At 43.8% G+C, this 22,987-nt stretch overlaps 1 protein-coding gene across 1 annotated transcript in view; it reads left to right on the top strand.

Annotated features, from left to right (window-relative positions):
• Window positions 1-21,953, top strand: part of LRPPRC (leucine rich pentatricopeptide repeat containing) — a 101,520-nt gene extending 79,567 nt beyond the window's left edge. Inside the window, exons 30-38 of the mRNA XM_072140266.1 lie at window positions 533-659; window positions 3,886-3,974; window positions 7,509-7,713; window positions 13,115-13,239; window positions 13,804-13,919; window positions 17,734-17,805; window positions 19,161-19,245; window positions 19,882-20,024; window positions 21,739-21,953. Of these exons, the coding sequence (XP_071996367.1) occupies window positions 533-659; window positions 3,886-3,974; window positions 7,509-7,713; window positions 13,115-13,239; window positions 13,804-13,919; window positions 17,734-17,805; window positions 19,161-19,245; window positions 19,882-20,024; window positions 21,739-21,813 (1,037 nt within the window). The 3' untranslated portion in view covers window positions 21,814-21,953. The remainder of the gene's footprint in view (window positions 1-532; window positions 660-3,885; window positions 3,975-7,508; window positions 7,714-13,114; window positions 13,240-13,803; window positions 13,920-17,733; window positions 17,806-19,160; window positions 19,246-19,881; window positions 20,025-21,738) is intronic.
• The last annotated feature ends 1,034 nt before the right edge of the window (window positions 21,954-22,987 follow it).

Below are 22,987 nucleotides of genomic sequence, written 5' to 3'. Positions count from 1 at the left end.
AACAGGTGGCGATTTGAGTCACTGTTGCCTTTCTATCAGCTCGAACCAGTCTGCCCATTCTCCACTGACCTCTGGCATCAACAAGGCATTTCCGCCCACAGAACTGCTGCTCCCTGGATGTTTTTTCTTTTTCGGACCATTTTCTGTAAACCCTAGAGATGGTTGTGCGTGAAAATCCCAGTAGATCAGCAGTTTCTGAAATACTCAGACCAGCCCTTCTGGCACCAACAACCATGCCACGTTCAAAGGCATCAAATCACCTTTCTTCCCCATACTGATGCTCGGTTTGAACTGCAGGAGATTGTCTTGACCATGTCTACATGCCTAAATGCACTGAGCATCCGTTTTTCTTTTGTAGTAATAGAGTATTTTATCAGATTTTTTTTTTTTTTTTTAAATGTAAAACTTTTTGTATAATTCTTTCTTTTAACCGTTTTCCAGCTGTTAAGGCGTTCTCTCACTACTTGACCTTCCACCCGCTCGATCCATCCGATGCCATCATATATGTTTTTATTTTTGTGTTTCCTTTCAGAGGCATTTGCCGTATTTCAAGAAGCCGAGCAAAGTAACGTCCCGTTGACCAACAGGACGTACACGAGTCTTATAAAGGCGCTGGTGAGAGAAGGCTTACTGAGCGAGGCAGCGGAGGTGGAGGCTGTGTAAGTCTGGAGGGTTATGGTGCTTATAGTCTTTGTGTTGTGACTTGAAGTATCGATGGCCAGATGTGGATCTAGCAGAGCTAAATACGTTAGAAGCAGCATAGTTTACTATAAATTTTAACTTTGCTTCATCTGATCAATTTAAAGGGGTTTGTCAGTGAATAGAATGGTGTCCAAAGGTGGACTGCAGTGGATCGGTAACATAAACTGTTCTCGCTGCATACCTGCCGTTCTGAGCTATTGGTTTACTCTAGTAGCCCCACCCCTGCGGTGCTTCACTTCCTGTTTATCTGCAACCACAGCAGTTTAGGTGAAGCTTCTTGTGCCTGTCACTGTTTTATCCACCAGTGGACTCGCTGAGCTCCCGTAGGGTTTTCTGTGACCAGACTGAAAAACTAGGTCCCTGGTTTGACCTGCATTTACCAAAACCTTGAACCTGAATGACGACCCCAAGCAATGTGGAGTCCCGTGGGTGGAGTTACTCATCAGGCATGTGTCCTGCCGCTCCATTCATTAGTACGGGGGTATAGTGTTTGGCTATCTACGACTTTCGCATGGACCATGAATTGGAGTGCCACAGATAGCTGAGTGATATCCTCCGTTTATTTCGGACTGCTCCCGTGGTGTTGAATGGAGCGGCAGGACACATTCTTTACCTGCTACTCCACCCACTAGTGAGAATGGACCCTCCTTTCTCTTGGATTGCTGGAGGTCCATTTTTGTGATCATGGAGGTCCCAGCAGTTAGACCCCTCACCAGTTAGCTTGTTTTCTCTTATTCCTTATCCATTAAACTACTAGCTCCTCAGGTAGGGGATGAATTTTTTTTTTGTTTTTTTAAGAGTTTCCTCTTTTCTGTGAAATTCTCATCCTTTTACCTATAAAAAAAAATAAACTCCCCCAAAAGTCAAATTGGACATTTCTCACTCTATTTTCACATGAGGTGAGTCAAGTTTAGTGGTTGCAGGGGGGTGTCACGGCAGAAGCCCCTATGACTTGTTCTATAGCACCTGTAAACATGCTTTTTCTTTCAGATTACATCCCGCTTAGTTCTGTGAGCTACAGAACCAGAAATACAGGCAGCAAAAGATCAAGTTCCATCCTATTTTGTAACTGCCTGTATATCCACTCTTGTAGCTCAAGGAACCATGAACCTGATGGGATCTGAACAATTCGATTTTTTTTTTTCTTTAATATGACTCAAAAAGCATGTTTCTAGGCTCTGAAAATGCAACCTTTGCGACCACTAAACTTGACTCGTCTCCTATGAAAGTGGGATGAGAAGAGTCATGTTTGTCTGGCTTCGAGGGAGAATTGTTTTTTATAGGTAAATGGCAAGATTTCACATAGAAGAGAGAATTCTAGAACAGAAATTTGTTGCTGTACCTTAGTTTAGTGGGGTAAAACCTGGTGACCGGTTCCCTTTAAGAATAAAGACAACTATTTTCTCAGTTCAGTGTAATTATGTCACAAGTGAGTAGACCCCATTTTTATAGGATATAGTCTATCCCATCTATCATAGATAGTTTGTGCACTTAGATCCTTGTGTAGAGCTTCGGGGCGCAGTAGCAGATTTTGTCGAATGTCTAATGACTTCCCTGTCGTCCGCGAGGGCCATGAAATTAGATGTAGTAGTACTGGAATGAAAGATTAGGTCTGTAATAGTGGCTAACATCTATTTAATCACAATGAAGATTGAAAGATTGGGGGGGGGGGGGGGGGGGATGTAAATCCCACGTTACATGTAATTTACAGCCTCCTGCGTGAAATGTTGATTTAAGGCCTTTGACAGATGGGGCCCAAGTAAGAAGTGGAACTGAGCAATGAGTGCTTAGGCAGGGATTAAGAGGATTGCTCCGTACAGTAAGAAAATCCTGCGTCCAATGACTATGGCTGACCCCCCAGAGGCTGAAAGTGACTGAGAGGACGAGGGGGGGGGGGATAGTCCTATTCTGTCCTCCACAAAGGATTTTGTAGGGATTGATGAGAATAATTTAGCAGTGACCCTGCTTACTTCTCAATCTGCTCAGCGCATAAGTTTGAGTAGGTAGAATAGACTGCTCAGTTGGTTTCGCCTCAAGACGATCAGAGCGATTTATCTCGATTTTGTTGATATTCTAAATGACAATGACCCGGTAATCCCTCGTTACTCTCACTGCTTTCCCTGCCAGATGAGATTGTGTGTTTTTTTTTTTTTTTTTTTTTTTTTTTTTTTTTTTTGCTCTTGTTCAATCTAGAGATGAACTTTTTGCCAAAGTTTACACCCGGATTTCATTAGTGGTCGGGGCATCTGGCAGATGCTCGAAAACAGATGCCGTTGCAAGCTAGACCCTCTTCTTCTTTCGAAACACCCCCCCAATCTCGACATTTACCCAAGGCTACGGCATCTACCGGCAGCAGACTCTTGACGGCAGCCACGAAACATGGAAAATCCTTGTCTAACAAAAATATCAAAATTTATCCACCATATTAAGTGGTACCGTATATACTCGAGTATAAGCCGACCCAAGTATAAGCCAAGGCCTCTAATTTTACAACAAAAACCTGGTAAACCCTATATTTTTTTACTCGAGTATAAGCCGAGTTTGGGTTTGCAGCACATTTTTTTTGTGCTGAAAAACTAGGCTTATACTCGAGTATAAATAATTCAGTGTATAAAACAGAGGAAATATGGGGGAGGGTATATAGATAGATAGATAGATAGATAGATGGATATATAAATAGATGGATATAGATATACAAAAATATTGCTCAGTTTTACTATTTTATAATTAGCGTAAAGGATGATGAAGGGGGTTATGTGACACCATCTCGCCCCCGACAAGACATAACAGGCGCGGTTATTTTAATCCTCTAATATGTCGACGTTCTCGAATCTAAACCGATTTGTTTAAATTTAAAAAAAAAAATTAAAAATATAAAATCTTGTTCTCCCATTTGTTTCCTTTTTTTGTCGCTCATTTCCAACTTTTTGTCATCTGTCAGATTTGGGAGGGAAAGAGAAAGGGAGAGAGGGGGAAAAAAAATTAATTTATTCCCGCGTCCCCCCATTGACAGGATAGCACAAAAGCTTGTCTCCAGGTCGATATTTTCCGGCAATATTTTTAACATATGAACAGTAGTTTTTTTTTTTTGTGTGTAATTTCACCTCGGAGCTCAACCGTTTATTATCGTATCAGAAGCATGTCAGTAATTCCCTTTTTCTTCAACGTCTGCCTCTTTTTTAGCGCCAAGAACCGCGTCAGGAACTACAGCCTGAGGGGTACAGCCAGTAATCTCCTCATCGAAGAGCAAGTTAGGCGGGACTGTTTGAAAGGTATGTCACAATGCTTGACCTTTACGTCACATTAATGCCTCTGTAGATTTTTCTTGTAACGCCCTTCGAATACTTGGATAAAGGAGTCCATTTAGCAAATTACCTGCTTATCAAGAGCCTTTTGTGGTGGCGCGGGGAGACGTAAATTACTGTACATGCATTTATAATACATCTTGAATATGAATGTACTTGTCATCTGACCACTTAGTCCGGTTTCCATTCCATTTAACACAAGATGTTGTTTTTTTTTTTTTTTTCTTAAGATGAAGCGTTGCTCTTCAGACATGCAAAATTTGTGTTCTCCAAGCCGGGGAGAAAAGGGGGGGGGGGGGGTCTGGCACGGTACACGCTTTCAGCAGTGTTAAAATTCACAGCACAAGTCGGTTTTGATTTTTGCAAATTAAGATCCTTTAATGCCAGTGAACAATTCCGTAGTAGTAGTTTCAATTTTTTTTTTTTTTATTATTTTATATTTCTTTCTGTGAAATTTTTTCCATCGAGTTAAATTGAGTGGTAAATGTGTGTGATTATGCGCCAAGTAATTGTGGTATTGATTTAAGGAAAAAACTTGGTAATGTATATATAATTTTTTGATGGTTTCTGATGCTGAGGTGTTTTTTTTTTTTCCCACCCTGCTTGTTTTGGTTTTTAATAACCGGTAGAAAATTTCGTCTGGTGAGAGTGACTGACGGCTGCTAATTGAGTCTTGGCCTACTGAATTTTGCCTTTGATACATAAAAGTAATATCACGATCATAGACGAGGTTTCGAGAGGGTTGATGTTGCCATAGATGGTGGTATAAATGGCGAGCTCTGATGTCATTGTTATCATTCTGATGTCATGGCTTCCAAGGAGAAAAATGTCAAGGAGATAAAGATGAGGGAGACTTATCAGAAATGTCTGAGGTAAAACTGTTCAAGTTGCCCATGGACCAATAAACCAATAAGAGCTCAGCTTTAATTTTATAAACAGTTGTGGGTAAAAGGAAAGCTGAGATCTGATTGGCTGTCGTGGGCAACTCTAACTGTTCTGATAAATCTCCACCTATGTAGTAGTGTATGAGAGCAGACGAGTCTGAGGTGAACTGTTCTAATGTCTATGACAACCAATAAGAGTTCAGCTTTCATTTATCCACAGCTTTTTATCAAATTAAATCTAAGCTCTGATTGGTTGCCATGAACAACTAGAACAGTTTTACCTCAGACGTTTTTGAGAAATCTCCTTCGCTTGTGACATGCCATATTGCATCTCGTACTACCCAAAGGAAGAAGTTTGGGTCAATGCATAGGCCTTAAAACAAATGTGGCAGCCTCTGTAGGCGTTTTGTGTGTCGGGCCATTTGTTTTCTCCAGAACTGCTTTGGCTCTTAAAACCCCAGTGGGCTCAAATTTGTGCCCATATTTCCTGGGCATCATTGAAGAGTTTTCTTTATCTCCACCAGAGGTCAAATTAAGCATTACAAATTACTATAGGAATGGCCTTGCAGATTGACAGATGCTGTGTGTTCCCTTACTCCATTGAATTTAGGATCCCTCTCTTAGAAGAATATCTAGAAAATGGCTCTTCTAGACTGGATAATGTTAAAGGGGAAGTCCATAATCAATCTTTCCCCTAGCGCCGGGATTGCTGATTGTGGGATCCCCAGTGGTCCGCTTCGGGGTCGGCTGAATGTTTCAGTAGCCCCCTGGGCGACAACGCCTCAGTAGGCCCCTTTGCAGTGAACTCATGTGGCAGCATTAAAAATTTGGAAACCAAAATAGTCTCCTATTCCCTAAAATATTCCCTAGTTTATCATCCCAAACGGCCCCCTCATGGTTATTTTATGTAAGCACCCCCTCATTTCTTTGGCCCCACAGCAGATCTGGGCCCTGGCACTTGGCCAGGTATGCCCAGTACTGGCATCAGCCCTGGTCTGCTTTACTCATAAATGAAGGAAAATGTAGACAGCGTACCCTTCACAGTTGTATCAGATGAGGAGGGTGCACACAGCTCACTGACTTTACATATCCCTGCTGCTCTATTGATCATTATGGCACAGCCCTGCTGCTCTATTGATCATTATGGCACAGGGATAACTGAGTGCATTTCTCCCGTCAGTGCCATAGTCCATTCATTTAGGGTACAACAGACCCCCTCTTCTTGTGAACTGTAGGGGTCACACCTCTGGGACCTCAACCAATAAGCAAGTAATCCCCTGTCCTGATATTTGTTGTGACTGGACAACCCCTTTAAGATAAACAAACATACCATGGTCAGTTTCTCAGTCCTTTATCTATATACCCAGTGGGGTACTTACACATCCATGTGGTCAGGATATGATCTTGGGACCTTGTTGCTTTTAGTGTTTCACCAACTTTAGTGATGCTGATTTCTATACTGTGCATCTGCATCTTCATCAGACGTAATCCTGAGCTTGCGGAGTTTCCCTGCCCATCCTGCTTTGACACTCCAACCACTGATTGACAGTATTCTCCCTATTACCATTCATGGGGAGAAAGCTGTCAATCAGCCATGCAATCACTTACAAGTCAATAGCTGCAACCTATAAACCTGGAAGACTACTCTCTTTAGAACGTTGTTAGTAGAGATGAGTAGACCGGAGGTATGTTTTGACAGGGGGCGTCCGCCATGGCCAATCAGAACTGGGGCTAGTATCGCCAATCCGGCAGTATGTCCGGGACGCGCACACTAACGTTGGGTCCACTCCTCTCTAGTTGTACGCGCTGCTACTAAGTGTATCAGACATAGAGGTAAATCCTCACTAGGTCGTGCTGCATTCCGAAATTGATTTTGCTACACTAAGTTCTGCTTTATTGCAATTTGCATTTTATAATTATCGCAGGTTATTGCTAAACCCCTGACACCCGTATAGACCTATATCACGCAGAAGTCGCCAGCGTTTATCACGGAACGACCCCCGTTTAATGTATTTGCTGTGCAGATAATGAAGTGTTCTCCTCTGATAGTAGCCTCCGCCGGCGCCGTCTGACGCCATATCATTTCTGAAAGTGATAGCTGTTTATCATAACGCGGATCCATTATTTGTGTTTTTCACATAAATATGAACCGGCCATTAATACAATTTATCTGGCACCCGCTTTTGTGTCATTTGTGCTTTTTTTTCCCCGGATTTCAAAGTGCACCTCCAGCATTTGCCAGGAATACATTATCACTGGGCGAAAAGAAAAAAAAAACTTCTTTCCATTGACATGGAGTGCATCGCTGCTTTTGTGCTGTGACTTTGTCAAATGCTATCAGAGGCTCCGTGCAAAGGAAAGGGGGTGGGGGGGATGGATAGAAATTCCATATTGCTTCCTCAGCAGCTCGCCCCATGCTCTGCCAGTTCCATCATTAAGTTCTAATCTCCGGCGCTCACGACATTTTTCTGCAAGTCGCTAATATGACAAACAACAGAGCAAATTCTAATCACTTGTCCGCTTGTCTCTTCTGTTTTGCAGGGTCTTGTGATCTGTGATTGCTCCAGCGTTTTTATCTTGTGCCTCTTCTTTCCTTTTTTTCCACCCTCTTCAATAGATGCGCTAGTCACTCTGCAGACAATGCTGGAAAATGGCAGCCGGCCCATGCGTCCCTCATTAAACAAACTCGTCAATGCTCTGGCTCTGAGTGGAGACATGCCAGGCCTCGAAAAGATAAAGGAGTTAAGTCAGCGCCATGAATTGCCCGCCCAAGGGCTGCCAGAAAATCTGAACACCTGTGTGGTGTTGGCCCACCTGAAAAAGTAAGTCCATGGACCAGGGATGTAGACGGTGCACCCTACCGCTTTATTACTCTACCCGATGTATCGATAAATTCTTCTTCTGGCAATTGTGTAGGTCTGTTTACTGCCAACTCTTCTGGAACTATTGTCATATCTGCTCCTCATCCTTAAAGCAATTTTTAATCCTCTATTGAATTGACTACCCTTTAAAGGGAACCTGTCACCAGGTTTTACTTCACTAAACTCCCTGCGGTTAGGGAGTGAAATTTCCTTTCCAGAATTCCCTCTTTTATGTGAAATTTCACCTGTCTACCTATAAAATATTTCCCCCAATGTCGGGCAATTATGACTCTTCTCATCCCATTTTCACAAGAGATGAGTCAAGTTTAGTGGTTGCAGCGGTAGTGTCTATTCAGAATCCCATATCTTTGGTTCTGTAGTATCTAGAAACAAGCATTAAATGTCATATTAAAGATAAACCCTAAGCCACCAGACTTGGGGTTCTGTTAGCTACAGAACTGGATATACAGGCGGTTAAAAAAAAAATCGGCAGAAACTCTATATCTGCAGCTCATATTTCCCACTAAGCATTAAGCTGCCTGGTTTTGTATCTTACAGAGCCAAAAGCCTGAACTGATCCAAAAGATGATATTCTTATCTTTACTATGACACCAGCAGCCTGTTTCTAGGTGCTATAGACCCAAAGATAGGGGTGTCTGTAGTGACACTACCCCTACGGCCTCTAAACTTGACACATCTCATGTGAAAATGAGGTGAGGAGTCATTTACGTGACTTCAGGGAGATTTATTTGCATGAAATGGGTGAGATTTCACATAAAAAAGGGAACTCTAGAAAGGACATTTCATCTCCTACCTAAAAATTAGCTGCTTGGTGCCCGATGGGCGGGGCTGTTTCTGTTGGTGCACCTGATATTCTTTCTTCTTGTAGTCCATTCTGCAGAGGGGGGCTGTTGCTTGGCACTTGGCAGAAAGTAAAGAAAAAAAAAACGGGTGCAGCATTAGAAAGCTCCGCCTTTGGTGCACAGAGAAGCTCATTTGCATAAAGATGATGACTACTTTTTCTCTATAATGACAAATTATTATGAAATAGCAAAGGGATGTCTGGAAAGCTTGTAGAGGGTCCTGCACCATGCTGATTTTACTTATGTTAGTTATGAGGTGGAGACCCCCTTTAAGACCCCAGATGACTGTACAAATTGGGTGTGATCTTCATTTTTTATGACCACCCCATACATTTTCAGCGTTAAAGCAGTTTACTGTTGTCTGTAGGGAAAGACATGCCCAACCCTTCTACCCCTGACAGACAGGGAGGCCATATTCCTTCAATGGCTGCATAGTTAGTCCAGTATATAATAAGTTATTGCTGGCTTACTGACACTGTATAGCCACCAGGGGGCATTAGATTATTCATTCATGGGGGGAGAACTATTTTGCATATTTGCTTCCCCTGAATCTCTGCTAATTAGATCTCCGAAAGTAGAATCATTCATGAGAAAAGTCAATTACTGTAAGCAATTTCCTAATCTCTCATACAAAGTGACTGGTGAGCTAGCACTTCAATAATTAAGGGAACTTATTAGTGGACTGAAGGCCATATTGACAGACAGCGTTGGGTGTCTACAAATATGTATTTCTTGCTTACAAAAGAATTGCCTTATAAATTTGGTGTTCTGTTGAATGGAGAGAACTGTTTTATAGATAACCTACAAGGTGTAGTACATACATCAAAATGGGCTCGGGAGGTGGGGGCGAGTGAGAGACTGGGCTCGGGAGGTGGGGGCGAGTGAGAGACTGGGCTCGGGAGGTGGGGGCGAGTGAGAGACTGGGCTCGGGAGGTGGGGGCGAGTGAGAGACTGGGCTCGGGAGGTGGGGGCGAGTGAGAGACTGGGCTCGGGAGGTGGGGGCGAGTGAGAGACTGGGCTCGGGAGGTGGGGGCGAGTGAGAGACTGGGCTCGGGAGGTGGGGGCGAGTGAGAGACTGGGCTCGGGAGGTGGGGGCGAGTGAGAGACTGGGCTCGGGAGGTGGGGGCGAGTGAGAGACTGGGCTCGGGAGGTGGGGGCGAGTGAGAGACTGGGCTCGGGAGGTGGGGGCGAGTGAGAGACTGGGCTCGGGAGGTGGGGGCGAGTGAGAGACTGGGCTCGGGAGGTGGGGGCGAGTGAGAGACTGGGCTCGGGAGGTGGGGGCGAGTGAGAGACTGGGCTCGGGAGGTGGGGGCGAGTGAGAGACTGGGCTCGGGAGGTGGGGGCGAGTGAGAGACTGGGCTCGGGAGGTGGGGGCGAGTGAGAGACTGGGCTCGGGAGGTGGGGGCGAGTGAGAGACTGGGCTCGGGAGGTGGGGGCGAGTGAGAGACTGGGCTCGGGAGGTGGGGGCGAGTGAGAGACTGGGCTCGGGAGGTGGGGGCGAGTGAGAGACTGGGCTCGGGAGGTGGGGGCGAGTGAGAGACTGGGCTCGGGAGGTGGGGGCGAGTGAGAGACTGGGCTCGGGAGGTGGGGGCGAGTGAGAGACTGGGCTCGGGAGGTGGGGGCGAGTGAGAGACTGGGCTCGGGAGGTGGGGGCGAGTGAGAGACTGGGCTCGGGAGGTGGGGGCGAGTGAGAGACTGGGCTCGGGAGGTGGGGGCGAGTGAGAGACTGGGCTCGGGAGGTGGGGGCGAGTGAGAGACTGGGCTCGGGAGGTGGGGGCGAGTGAGAGACTGGGCTCGGGAGGTGGGGGCGAGTGAGAGACTGGGCTCGGGAGGTGGGGGCGAGTGAGAGACTGGGCTCGGGAGGTGGGGGCGAGTGAGAGACTGGGCTCGGGAGGTGGGGGCGAGTGAGAGACTGGGCTCGGGAGGTGGGGGCGAGTGAGAGACTGGGCTCGGGAGGTGGGGGCGAGTGAGAGACTGGGCTCGGGAGGTGGGGGCGAGTGAGAGACTGGGCTCGGGAGGTGGGGGCGAGTGAGAGACTGGGCTCGGGAGGTGGGGGCGAGTGAGAGACTGGGCTCGGGAGGTGGGGGCGAGTGAGAGACTGGGCTCGGGAGGTGGGGGCGAGTGAGAGACTGGGCTCGGGAGGTGGGGGCGAGTGAGAGACTGGGCTCGGGAGGTGGGGGCGAGTGAGAGACTGGGCTCGGGAGGTGGGGGCGAGTGAGAGACTGGGCTCGGGAGGTGGGGGCGAGTGAGAGACTGGGCTCGGGAGGTGGGGGCGAGTGAGAGACTGGGCTCGGGAGGTGGGGGCGAGTGAGAGACTGGGCTCGGGAGGTGGGGGCGAGTGAGAGACTGGGCTCGGGAGGTGGGGGCGAGTGAGAGACTGGGCTCGGGAGGTGGGGGCGAGTGAGAGACTGGGCTCGGGAGGTGGGGGCGAGTGAGAGACTGGGCTCGGGAGGTGGGGGCGAGTGAGAGACTGGGCTCGGGAGGTGGGGGCGAGTGAGAGACTGGGCTCGGGAGGTGGGGGCGAGTGAGAGACTGGGCTCGGGAGGTGGGGGCGAGTGAGAGACTGGGCTCGGGAGGTGGGGGCGAGTGAGAGACTGGGCTCGGGAGGTGGGGGCGAGTGAGAGACTGGGCTCGGGAGGTGGGGGCGAGTGAGAGACTGGGCTCGGGAGGTGGGGGCGAGTGAGAGACTGGGCTCGGGAGGTGGGGGCGAGTGAGAGACTGGGCTCGGGAGGTGGGGGCGAGTGAGAGACTGGGCTCGGGAGGTGGGGGCGAGTGAGAGACTGGGCTCGGGAGGTGGGGGCGAGTGAGAGACTTGGGACGGACGTGATCAGACATTTCCATCCGCTTATGCTAAACCTGCAGGTAGTGAAAGATGTTGGCAAAGATGCTAAATTTTAGTTATCAACCATTGTTGATGAAATAATTTATATGACGAAATGTGAGAACCAATCACTGATCTTTATAAAGTTACTACATTATCTGCCGCTGCATATGTAAGAATCTCAGGTTTTCCTGTGAATACAAAGGGTTGCGGATGCAGAGAAGGATTTTGTTCAGTTGCTCGCTCAGTTTCCTTAACGTGACCTGAGTGGTAAGAACATATAACATTAGAACAAAAGCCACAAGGTAATCTAAAAGTTCCTGCGAAAAGTACACAAACGCCACGACGGCTTAAAGAGCCGGCGCCGTTTTCTAGGTGCGGAATCAGTGATTTTCTCAAACCATTCTTGCATGGCCTCATCATGTGAGCAGGTAGAGCGGCTGAGAGCCGAGCCGCGCCATCGCCAAATGGAGTTGTCATCCCGCGTTATGCAGACGGCACGCTTCCCGGGCGCGCATATACACACCCCCCTGTAGTAAACATATTAAATTATTAGCGCGGTCCCTCGCTGGAGAAAACCTGAAGCGCTGGAAGTGCCGCGGACAAATTATATTTATTATCAGTTTTTGAATCAAGCCGGACAGTCTGGAGGGGAAAGTGCTGCCGGTAAATATTTAATTCAATATTACCAGGAATACAGTCATAGTTTTCCTACATAAATTATTGAATATTGAACATTTAATGTGCGTTTTTAACATTCATAGATTAACTTCCTCTGTTGGCCAGTCAGTTTTATTCAGAGGGAACGGCACAAATGGGATCCATTAAGAGTGGCCGTGTCCTGCTTTTTCTTAAAGGGGATGGCCGGTATTTGAAAAATGGGTTCCCAGCTACTTCTGTCCTCAAAAGGTCAGACGGAGGTACATCAGAACTCCCTGTTCTAGTGATCTGTTGGGGTCTCATTACTGAGAACACCACCGATCAGCAAGTCAGGACCTATCCAAATTTGTTTGGTGGAAAAATCCCTTTAAACTATCCCGGGACTCTCTGTAAAGAGTTAATCTCTCCAGAGAGATGAATCATCAATATTCTCTAGGGGTGGCAAGAGTTAATCATTAGCCTCCTTATCTGTACACAGAGCTCTGAATGATTTTAGATAAACTGCTCACTACAGGAGAAAGAAGAAGCAGATGAAAGGCACAAACCATCTTTTTTTTTTTTTCCATAAAGAAATGTATACAAATTTTTATTCTCACCTGCCCTATTGATTTCTGAAATACAGACAAATGTGTTTCAAATTTTACTTACACCTTAAAGTCTCTGTCTCTCCATTCAATCTCTATGTGCCTGACGGTGTCAATCAGTAACAAAAGCCCTTTGTAAAAAGTCTACAAGTCTAAAAAGTTCTTGTGAACTCAATCCCTTAGTAACCACAAATTTATCATCTACTTTATTCTGTGGACAGGTGATAAATGTTTTTGGTCGTCCATCCCCTTTAAGCTCCGCCCCTGAAATAGCCCTCCTTCATGCAAATTAGCATTATTCCCACCCACTCTCGATGAAAACATAGAACATTAGTATTTTGTAATAGTTTTTGTCAAAAATCTTCAGGGTGATTGAGTTAAATTATTTTTGCTGTTTTATACTCATCATATTTATGTTGTTTTTGTCTTTTTAGTGGCAACTTTGAAGAAGGAATCTCTCTGTTGGAGTCTATATGTATAAATGACCCTAAGAAAACCTACACGTCCTTCTTGATAAACCATTTGATAAAGGAGAACATGGAAGAGGCCCTAGAAAAATGTACGTCTGCCTGTAGTATTTCTATATTTTGTAGGCGCCTATTAAAGGGGTTTTCCACTCGTTATCTTTTAGATGGGAGAGAACTTTCTTATCTGCTAGAACGTGAATAGGGCAGTTGTTCACGCCAGCACCCTACAGTCCTAGTTATCTCTATAGCACGAATACTTCTGTCTGTGCCATAGACATTGAAGAGAGTGGCAGCACGGATACTCGACTTGCAATACCAGGCACAGCCACTGGTGAAGAGAGGCGCTCTTTCTAAAAAAAAAAAAAAAAAATCCTACATATATGAACAAAACATCGTCTCCACGTCTCTTCACGGGTACAGGGTGACCCTTTTAGTTGGTGGACCTAAGAGGGAAGTTGGACGATTGTTAAAGCACTTGATTTAAGCCATTGATGGTCTTAGTAGGTCATCTGGTTCTGTCAAAATCGGGATGTTCAGCTCACCCTGCCCTAATGTCTAGGGTGCTTTAGCCATAATACTATATCTATATCTATTTTATACACCTTATCTCCCGTTTCTTTTTTACCAATCTACTACTTCTCTCCCTCCGACTGCAGTTAGTATCCTGGCAGAGCGAATGGCCAATCAGTTTGCCAACTATGGACCAGTTACTGATCTCTTCCTAAATTTTGTCAAATCGGGAAGAATAGAAGAAGCCAGTCATCTATTGCAGGTAACTAATAACGGAGTTTATATTTTTGGAAATGACTTGGTCTGTCCTTTCTTGTACATCATTGTACTTTCCATTGGAGATGTAACATTTCTGTAAACTGACTATTTTTTAAAAGGGGGGTATCTTTTTGTTAAAAGCCAGTTTCGAGATTGTACATTTAACCAGTTATACCAGTGATCGGACCCCTTTCCAATCGGGAAGCAACTATTTATCTTCCCTGCAGCATCTCCGCAGGAGGAATTAAGTACTACACAATTATTATCAAAATCAATCAGTTTTGGGTCCTCCTGAGCAAAAGTTTCTTCTGGTTAAAACATGAGGTTCCTAAACAAATAGACTACCGTATTTTTCGGACAATAAGGCGCACAAAAAATCCTTTGATTTTCTCAGATATCAAAGGTGCGCCTTATAGTCCAATGCGCCTATATGAACCACACTTACGGACAACAGCTGCATTGAACAGTGCACAGGTCTGCCATTCCTCCTTATAATCAGGAGCGCCTTATATATGAACCTAGACGTTTTGCAGGCATTTATTAATGGTGCGCCTTATAATCCGGTGCGCCTTAAATACGCTACTTTCCTGTTGAGCTTAAAAATGTAATTTCCCAAAACAAACCATTTCCACCACGGGTAGTGTTTGTGTGTTTTAAAGTGGGTACATTTAAAAAAAAAATATATATTTTTTTTGAGTAAATATGAAAATGACATATTTGTGCACTTTTTGCACATTATATGATAATATGTGTAATTTTTAATATGGTGATTTTTGTTTTGCGTTTTCCACACAGTTTTGGTTCTCGCTTTACTGCCGGTTGCAAAAAGATGGATCACTCATAAGAATTATTAGAAATTTTATTAAAATTTTTGCAAATAATTTGTGCAAGCTGCGAAACAACGGTGACCATTACATTAACGCAAATAGTTTAAAAAAAAAAAAAAAATTAATAAGGGGGGAACCTGCGGTTACAGTAACTCCTTCATCAGGCTCAGCATCGCCTTCGCTCACGTGTTAGTTGCTTATTACAATCGAATTCCTCTTTTTTTCATTTTCCCGACGTGTTAAATGAGAAGCGCAGGTTCTTCCCAGTTGCCGACATTCTCTCCGAAAATTAGCAGTCGTCAGGGAGCGAGGCGGCCGCATTCATGCCGTTTTTTTTTTTCCCCATGTGCTAAATATAAAAGTGAGCGGACGTGGAAGGATCGGCTGGTGACGAGAACTGCCACTGCTCGTGTACACAAACAGACGCAGATGGGGAGTCTCTTCCCTGCAGGTGGCAGTCAAACAATCACAGTGATCCCGCAGATTGCCGGGTTTGTATAGACTCCCCGTGTCAAATTAAGGCCTGTTACCAATTTCCGATAGTAAACAGCACTATATTCACTTAAAATGCTTAGCAGCTGGTAAAACTGTAAAGCCGTAAAATAAAAGCTAAACCGCTGCTTTAGTCATCACCGTAGACATCAATTTGCATGTTAAGAAGAAGCCAAACCTCAAGGATTGCTCTGGAAGATGAGACTGCCGGCAATGTGAAACCAGGATCCCCTGCATGAAGAATAGGGCATTATGTAAATGGCCGTCAGTGTTGAGGAGTGACACGCAGTTAAGGCTGACAGCCACAAGGACTAAATGCTAAGATTGCCGTCACCTCTTAAAGGAACATTACATAAATCTGCTTACAATTTACCAAAGCTTAACTGTATTTGAATGACTTGGTTTCTTCTCCGTTCACATCTAAAGCTGCATAGTCTTTGGGCTTTAGGGGATTAATAAGTACCCATAATACTGGTAATATTTGGAGGGTTAATAATGGATGTAGAGCAGCAGGATGATTACAAATTTTTTTTGTTGCCGTTTGCCACCACAAGGGGGAGCTTGAGCGTTTACTGTACATAATCGAAGCTTTCCAGATATAATAAATGTCTATGGTGAAGCTCCTTCATAATACAAAGGGATTCAGAGGGGACATATACAAAAACATGGCTTCAAGTTCACCCCTTGCCAATTGTATGAGGCCTTCTTTGCAGACTCTGTAAAACTTCAGATAAAATAGTTTTCGGATGACAGTAACACCTCCTTGATTTGCACTATTTTTATGCAGCTTATGGACACCCAACATCGAGCCTTAATTATTTATACCCCATGTAGAAATCTGTGGGGACATAAAGCTAGTTGCAATCACAGCCCCCCCACCCCTTGAGCAACCTAATTTCTAATTTACATATAAATAAAAACAAAACTTTCTCTCAACTCTAAATAGATGGAAAACGGTAAAAGTTTGTCTGAGGAGCTTATTTGGCTCACCCGTTAGGTGATTTACCCTTCCTATAAAGATATGGCATTAAAAAAAAGCTAATTGCAATCACAGCCCCACCCCTGACCAATCTAATTTCTAATGTGCATATAAATTAAAAAAAACATTCTAAACTTTAAATTGATGGAAAACGGTAAAAGTTTCTGTTACCCTTCCTATAGAAATTTGGCATGTAAAAAAGCTAATTTGGCACACAACAGTCACACCCCTGAGGACCCCAGTTGCTAATCGGCATATAATATTTTACTGTTATCAAATTTTTTTCTAAAATCTCATATGGTGGAAAACTGTTTATTCTGTGCCACCCATGATTCCCCCCCCCCCTTTTTGCAATATAGAAATGAAGGTGCGGAAAAAGGATAAATAGCCCAAAAGTGGTCACAGCCCCACCCTTGAGGATCCCAGTTTCAATTTTTATACAAATAAAAACTGTGTTTGCTATAAAACCGTTTGATTTGAAAACGGTAAAATTAAAAGGCTGTATTTTTTTTATTTTACAGTTCTAAACTGAAAGCCATAATTAAAGGGCATCTACCACCAGGATGAAAGACTGTATGCAAATGAGCCTGATGGGCTCCAGGCTCCATTAACACCTATGGAACCTGGGGCCCCTCAGGCTCATTTCCATACAGTCCTTCATCCTGGTGGTAACTGCCCTTTAAGAAGTGACCTGGGGCTCTTGTGATTCTGATGGGCATGCTGGAGTCCCCCTTTAAGTGGGCGGGTCCAACTTCCATTAGCGCCAGAACTGTTGCATTGTCATCAGAATGACCACCACCACCAACTCCGCTATAATGTGAGATATCACCTCGTTGTGACTTAGGTTGTGTAGCACACGCACTTGATTTTTCCGACTTGTCGTGTAAACTTTTTCTCCCCCCCCCCCCCCTTCCCTTCATGTAACTTTAACTTTTTGTCTTTCTCAAGAGCTGACTGTCTGTTGCATTGAAAGGCTTTTATAAAGCAGATTGAAATCAGTCCTTTTGTATGCATAAGTGTCGGTAATTATACTTTAAAGGGAACTTGCTTTGTACATTTTAATTTTTTTAAAGAAACGCACAGTTATCTCCCTGACACCTTATTAAATGTATAATTAACCTTATGATCCCGAGCTCACTTATGAATGCTTGGCAGTATAATTGGAGATGAATAGAATTCCTCCCCCCCCCCCCCCCCCGTCTTTTTCCTGTTCCAGTCCCTAAATCTCATTTCTTGCTTCTACTGAAGCATTGGTTTAGTTTTTTGTGGGTTTTTTTGTTTTTCCTTTTAAACAAACCTGCACTGCGCGGTGCCAAGGACAGATTGGTGCTGGTGTTTGTATCCACTCCTCCAACGCTGTTATTAACCCGCAGTGTTTTGCTCAACAGTGGCATCTTTTATTATAAATGTAATGATTCTTGTTTCTTTTTGTTGTTTTTTTTTTTTTATTGTTTTTGCTTTATGTGCGTTTTATGATTTTAGTCTATGTTGATGTATCCGGATTTGTCTTTTACTTGCAGAGATGCAACGCTGTCGCTGAGCAGAGAGCAACGCTGAGCCGCTACATTACTAGGCAGTTGGGTCGGAATCAGGTACATTTTTAATTGAGCTGTAAAATTCTTTTTAAATTGGAGAATCTTTTGCCTTTTAACGAGCTTTGCATTACTTGAGTGAGTGTGTGTTTTGGTCATTATCTTTAAAGTTGCTCTACATTTTAAAATGTTACGATGGAAATCTAGGTGCTGTGACTCCATACTTCCCGCCCATTCTCATAGAGCCTTTGTGTAATCTGACACCTCCATCAGTTTGTCCGTCTTGTTAGCATGATGGATTGCAGGTCCTACCAGGTTCTCTTGCTGCCAATGCTGCCTGGGACCACCTACCTGACTTTATATATTTATCCAAATGACCTCTGTGTAATTTCCTTTCCAGTTGAAGTAGTTAATGAAAGGGTTGTTCCCTTACTACACTGTTGGGGAGATTTATCAGAAGTGTCTGTTCTAGTTGTCCATGGAAACCAGTCAGAGCTCAGCTGTAATTTTATAAACGGTTGTGGGAAAATGAAAACTGAGCTCTGATTGGTTGCAGCTCTGACACTTCTGATAAATCCCACCCAGTTGTATATATTCTGCACATTAAAGTGTCTCTCAGTTGCCCATCAGAGGAAGCTTCGGCTGTATATAGTTTTATTGCAGACAGGACACAGTCCATAGGAAAGTAGGGCTGCTGGTAGCTAACCCTATCCATATGTTGACTGTGAACAAGAACTATGGTAAGGAACATGATGAGGATTGAGCTCTCAAACACACCTTGATCTGTGCTGTTTTGAACTGAAGCAACCACATCAGCCAAGTACCCAAGGGTGTACCAGCCAGGAGGAGCGTTGAGCTTCTCGCCTCAGGCGGCACCATCTGCAGGAAGGTGGGGGCAACATCTGTCAAATGTTACAAAGCAGGACCTGAAAATTCAAAATAGTGTCAGCAAGGGTGTAAGAGACTGCATGGAGAACTCGCATAGTAAAAATATGATGTATTAGTATTGGATTGGAAGGATGGGAACACCATTTTACAGTTTGCCTCAGGCAGTAGAGTGTGTAGGTTCACCCCTGCCAGTACTATGTACAGTCCACTCGGTTTTCAAAACTTGTTCTCCTGTTTTCAGGAGGACATGAGCGGGACACTCTCTCCACTCCCAATCCAAATCAAATTTCCTTTACAAGTATAAACAATGTGTCTTCTGTGCCTTGCATTTATACGGCACATATATCATCTCTCTACTGGCCATAAATGTTAAAATATCTAGATCTTAACTTTTTTTCACCAAAATGAGAAAAATAAATTTGACAAATTCTTAAACTCATTTGCAGTGATTATTATTATTTATTTTTTTTACAATATTGCCAAACCATTCCCTTTAAGACACTTGAGCATAACCATCTCTTCTACAGGAGGAAGACGCGATGCGTGTGATCGAATTGGTTTCTGATCCATATTACAAGCAGGTCCTGTACAGTTTCAAGATGAAAAACTACGGTAAGTGACAACTGACTACAGTCCTACAAAATGATGAGTTTTTTTTAAAACTTGTTTTTCGTTGGTTTGCCTATAACATTCTGTGGTGATATATAAATATAGTGTATTCATAACCACCACCCGCCCCTCCTCCAAATAACTTTGGTGCTTACTGATTGGCTGAGCTGCTTCTCTTAGCATTTCCTGTTGTGTGGGGAAACGCCCAGGAAGTGCAATGCATCAGGGCAGCGGTTAGTGTCTCTCCCCCCCCCCCCCTTTATTTTTTTATTTATTTATTTTATTTACATTTTGTTATATAGATATGTTTACAAAAATCTGCATCCCCTCTCCAGAACAGAGAGGAATAATCATTTTGCCACCTGTCTCTAAGCGGTATAACAATAAACCCGCAAAACTATTGGGGTACACACCAACCGCTCTGAGAATTGGCACAGTGTTTGTCAATGACATCCAAGGAAACATGTTTTTTTTTTTGTTTTTTTTTTAGGGGGTTTTTTTTTTAGTTTTTTTTCTTTTCTTTGTTTTTGTGTCTTATGCTGAGCAGCCACGCGCCATAATTCATAATTTTCATATCTATCCACTTGACTTGTTTTATCGCGCCGCCTCTTTTAATCTCTTCCTTAAATTTCCCTCTAGAATCCAAGAAGGAGGTTGATGCCGCCGTCGCTTTGTATGAGAAAGCCAGAGCCGAGCACTTGGACTTAGATGAGCTGTCCCTAAAACGCCTGGCAGTCCTTCTAAGAGGCGCAGGGAAGCCTGTCCCATTCTCCGAGCCCCCAGTGAGTACTTCCTAATTATACATACCTCTACGTCCTAAACGGAACGCTACGGTCTAGGGGAAGGGGGGGGGGGGGTTCTGCTTAATTACACGGGGATTAAATCTTGTGTGAGTATCCTCTATGGGCCATGTGCATGTGAAGTGCTCGCAGCCCCCAGCTCCAGGATTAATTTAGTTATGCTTTTAACACAATAATCCACAGAAGGTTATCATCTCCCAAAAGTATAAGATAGAATCAGCCGCGCACATGTGCAGGTCATATCGGAGGCAGAGCCTCGCCCGATGTCCTCCGAGGAAGGAGCTTTCCCACTGTTTAGGAGCTTGAAAGGTGTTTTTAATCCCTCATATTTATTGACCACTAATTGCTTTTGTTTTGCGCCTTTTATATTAAAACAAGTTTTTTTTTTATTTAGGGAACAACAAATCTTGTTTTATCGGAGGTTGTTCACAGCTTTCAACTCTGAGCAGGAATCGGCAATCGCAACTTCCCGAGATAGAGAGAGATGTAGATTAACGGTGACATTCAAAAGCCCCAAGTTATAAGTTTATAGAAATTTAGATAATGGATCCCAGTGTTTTTATAAGACACTTACAAACAAACAGAAAAAAAACCTTGAAAAATTTTAAATTCTTTTTGTTTTTGTTAGAATCATTTTGGTTGTTTTTGTTACCGCTCAAATGTTAAGCGAGACATAAGTGTATGTAGTTTAAAATGCCAGTCGCTTCCTGACTCTTATCAGACAGCATGCTGAGCAAGGGAGCTAGATTCACCTGCTACCAGGGAGGAAGTGAAAGAATAGACAACTGACTATAGAGTCAAACTTTAATAAAAAATTTCCATCAAATTTTTACAAAAAGCTGTAATGGCGGCTTCTATTCACTACTTCTGTGAGAGCTGGGCATGTAGTTTGGCTTCACGCCCGATACACAAGGAGACCTCCACCTGCTGCCTGTACAGTGTCGCAGCGGATCGCCGGCAGTGCCTTCTCTTATCCTATCACACTCATAGGATAGGTCATTAGTAGTTAAAGGGATTGTTCAGGGTTTGGCATCACACCTGGCCATGGTTTGTGCTCTATGTATTGCATTCAATTGTATAGAGTGAATAGAGTCACCCATGGTCAGCAGAGGTGCTGTTTTTGGGAAAAAAGCAGTCATGTTTTTCCAACCTTGAGCAACCCCTTTAAAGGGGTTGTTTGAGAGTCATTTTAAAAAATGAGCTGGCCGGGGGTGGGCTGCATAAAAAAATAAACTTGTTCTTCCCGTGTCCGTTGCTCCGGTTGTCATGTGCTAAGGTTAGTTTACAGGGGCCCGGTTGCTCCGGACACACCCACTCGTCTCCATGTCCCAGCACCTAATACAGCGCTGAGACAGTGGTGGGGTGGGCTTACCCGTCTGTCCAGAAGCTATCCAAAGGAAGCTTCTGTGCCCCTGTAAACAAACGGCCAAGAAAGACCACAGGGTGGGACACCGGGAGCACTGGAAGGGGCAAGTAGAGCGTAGTTTGTTTTGTGCAGCCCACCCTGGCACATTGCTTTTTATTATTCCTTTTGGACAACCCCTTTAAACGGCCACAAAACCTTTAAAAGATTTTTGTAAGAAAATAGATGAGAAAAATATCCGAGTTTGTCATTGATTTGAGTCCACTGAAGAAATTGCCAAACGGAGACCTCAATTTCCAATACTGAAACTTTTTTTTTTCCTATATTTTCTAGGAAACCTTAGAATATTATAAAGAAAGACTGAAGACCCAGACATTGCAAGACAACGTTGAGCAGAAAGAAGACTAAGATATTTTTTTTTCGTTTAAGTTTTTACATTTTTTTTCTTTTTTGTAATGTGTCCTTTTGTTTAACCATTGTAAATTGTTACGTGACCCCATCTGTGATCATACATTAAAATATCCATAAATTAAAAGTCTCAAAACTTATGTGAACCTTCCTTGCTGTATATCTGAAGAGCACTTAGTACTTATTTTATTTTCATGGTGTCCCTACATCCCTTTAAATTACAGTGGCATATGTTGATCTTACTTGTACTCTGTATAAATGGTACATTCTCACCTCACCTATTCTGAAATTCTCCTGTTCCCCAACATCTTTCACCTAACCAACTATGCCCATCATTAGAAACCAATGTATGGTGGGGGCTTAGCTGACATGTAAGGACAGCACGTGTTATTTGGGGCCTGGAGCTGGAGAACCAGTGAAGATCCAGCCATTGGTACAAACCTTGTAGGCTGCATGTAATGAAATGGCGGCCACATATGGCCCATCGGCCTTGTGTTCGACATGTCTGGTGTATATATAAATCCTATCACTCAGTGATGGTCAGTGTAAGATTAGAGTGTGGGTGGGCACTCTCTAAGCAGACACTTCATGATTCCTGTAGTGCTGTGAGAGGATGTGTGCTGACAATGTGCTTAGATTATCAGGGTATAGGGTTTATCTACACTTTTTATTTGGCTTCTGAACGTTCACTAGTATCTGACACACAGAAAAAGAGAGATGTATTTTATACACAATTTCATTCTTGGCTCTGCTACATCTGAGCTATAACAAACACTGTCAGCTTTGCTTTATGCATCCTTCCCCTGTCTGTAGCTTGTAGGTTTAGACTCCTCACTGCCAGCAGTAAATGCTCATGTGAGCGTTGGAATGCAGCGTGGGGGCCACTGCAGGGAGCAGACAGGAGAAGCTATACATAAGCATCTGCCGTATGCTAGTCAGAAGAAGATTTAGGGTCGTATTCAGGGGCAACCGAAATTGTAAACACCAGGACTGATAGAAGCAGGTTAGAATTATATCTGTGAAATTCTGTATTTTTGTAAATAACATTGAATTGGAGAATGTGTTATTTTGTTATGCAGAGTATATTTAAGAATCTTGTCTTCTTGGGAATATCCCTTTAAGAAACATTGGCATAAACAAATAATCATTAGGTCCTACATTTAGAGGGCCCATG

Source organism: Engystomops pustulosus, chromosome 3 (assembly GCF_040894005.1).
Source record: "Engystomops pustulosus chromosome 3, aEngPut4.maternal, whole genome shotgun sequence".
Taxonomy (NCBI): Eukaryota; Metazoa; Chordata; class Amphibia; order Anura; family Leptodactylidae; genus Engystomops; species Engystomops pustulosus.
Note: the sequence above shows the minus strand (reverse complement) of the source record. Positions and strands in the feature narration are given on the sequence as shown.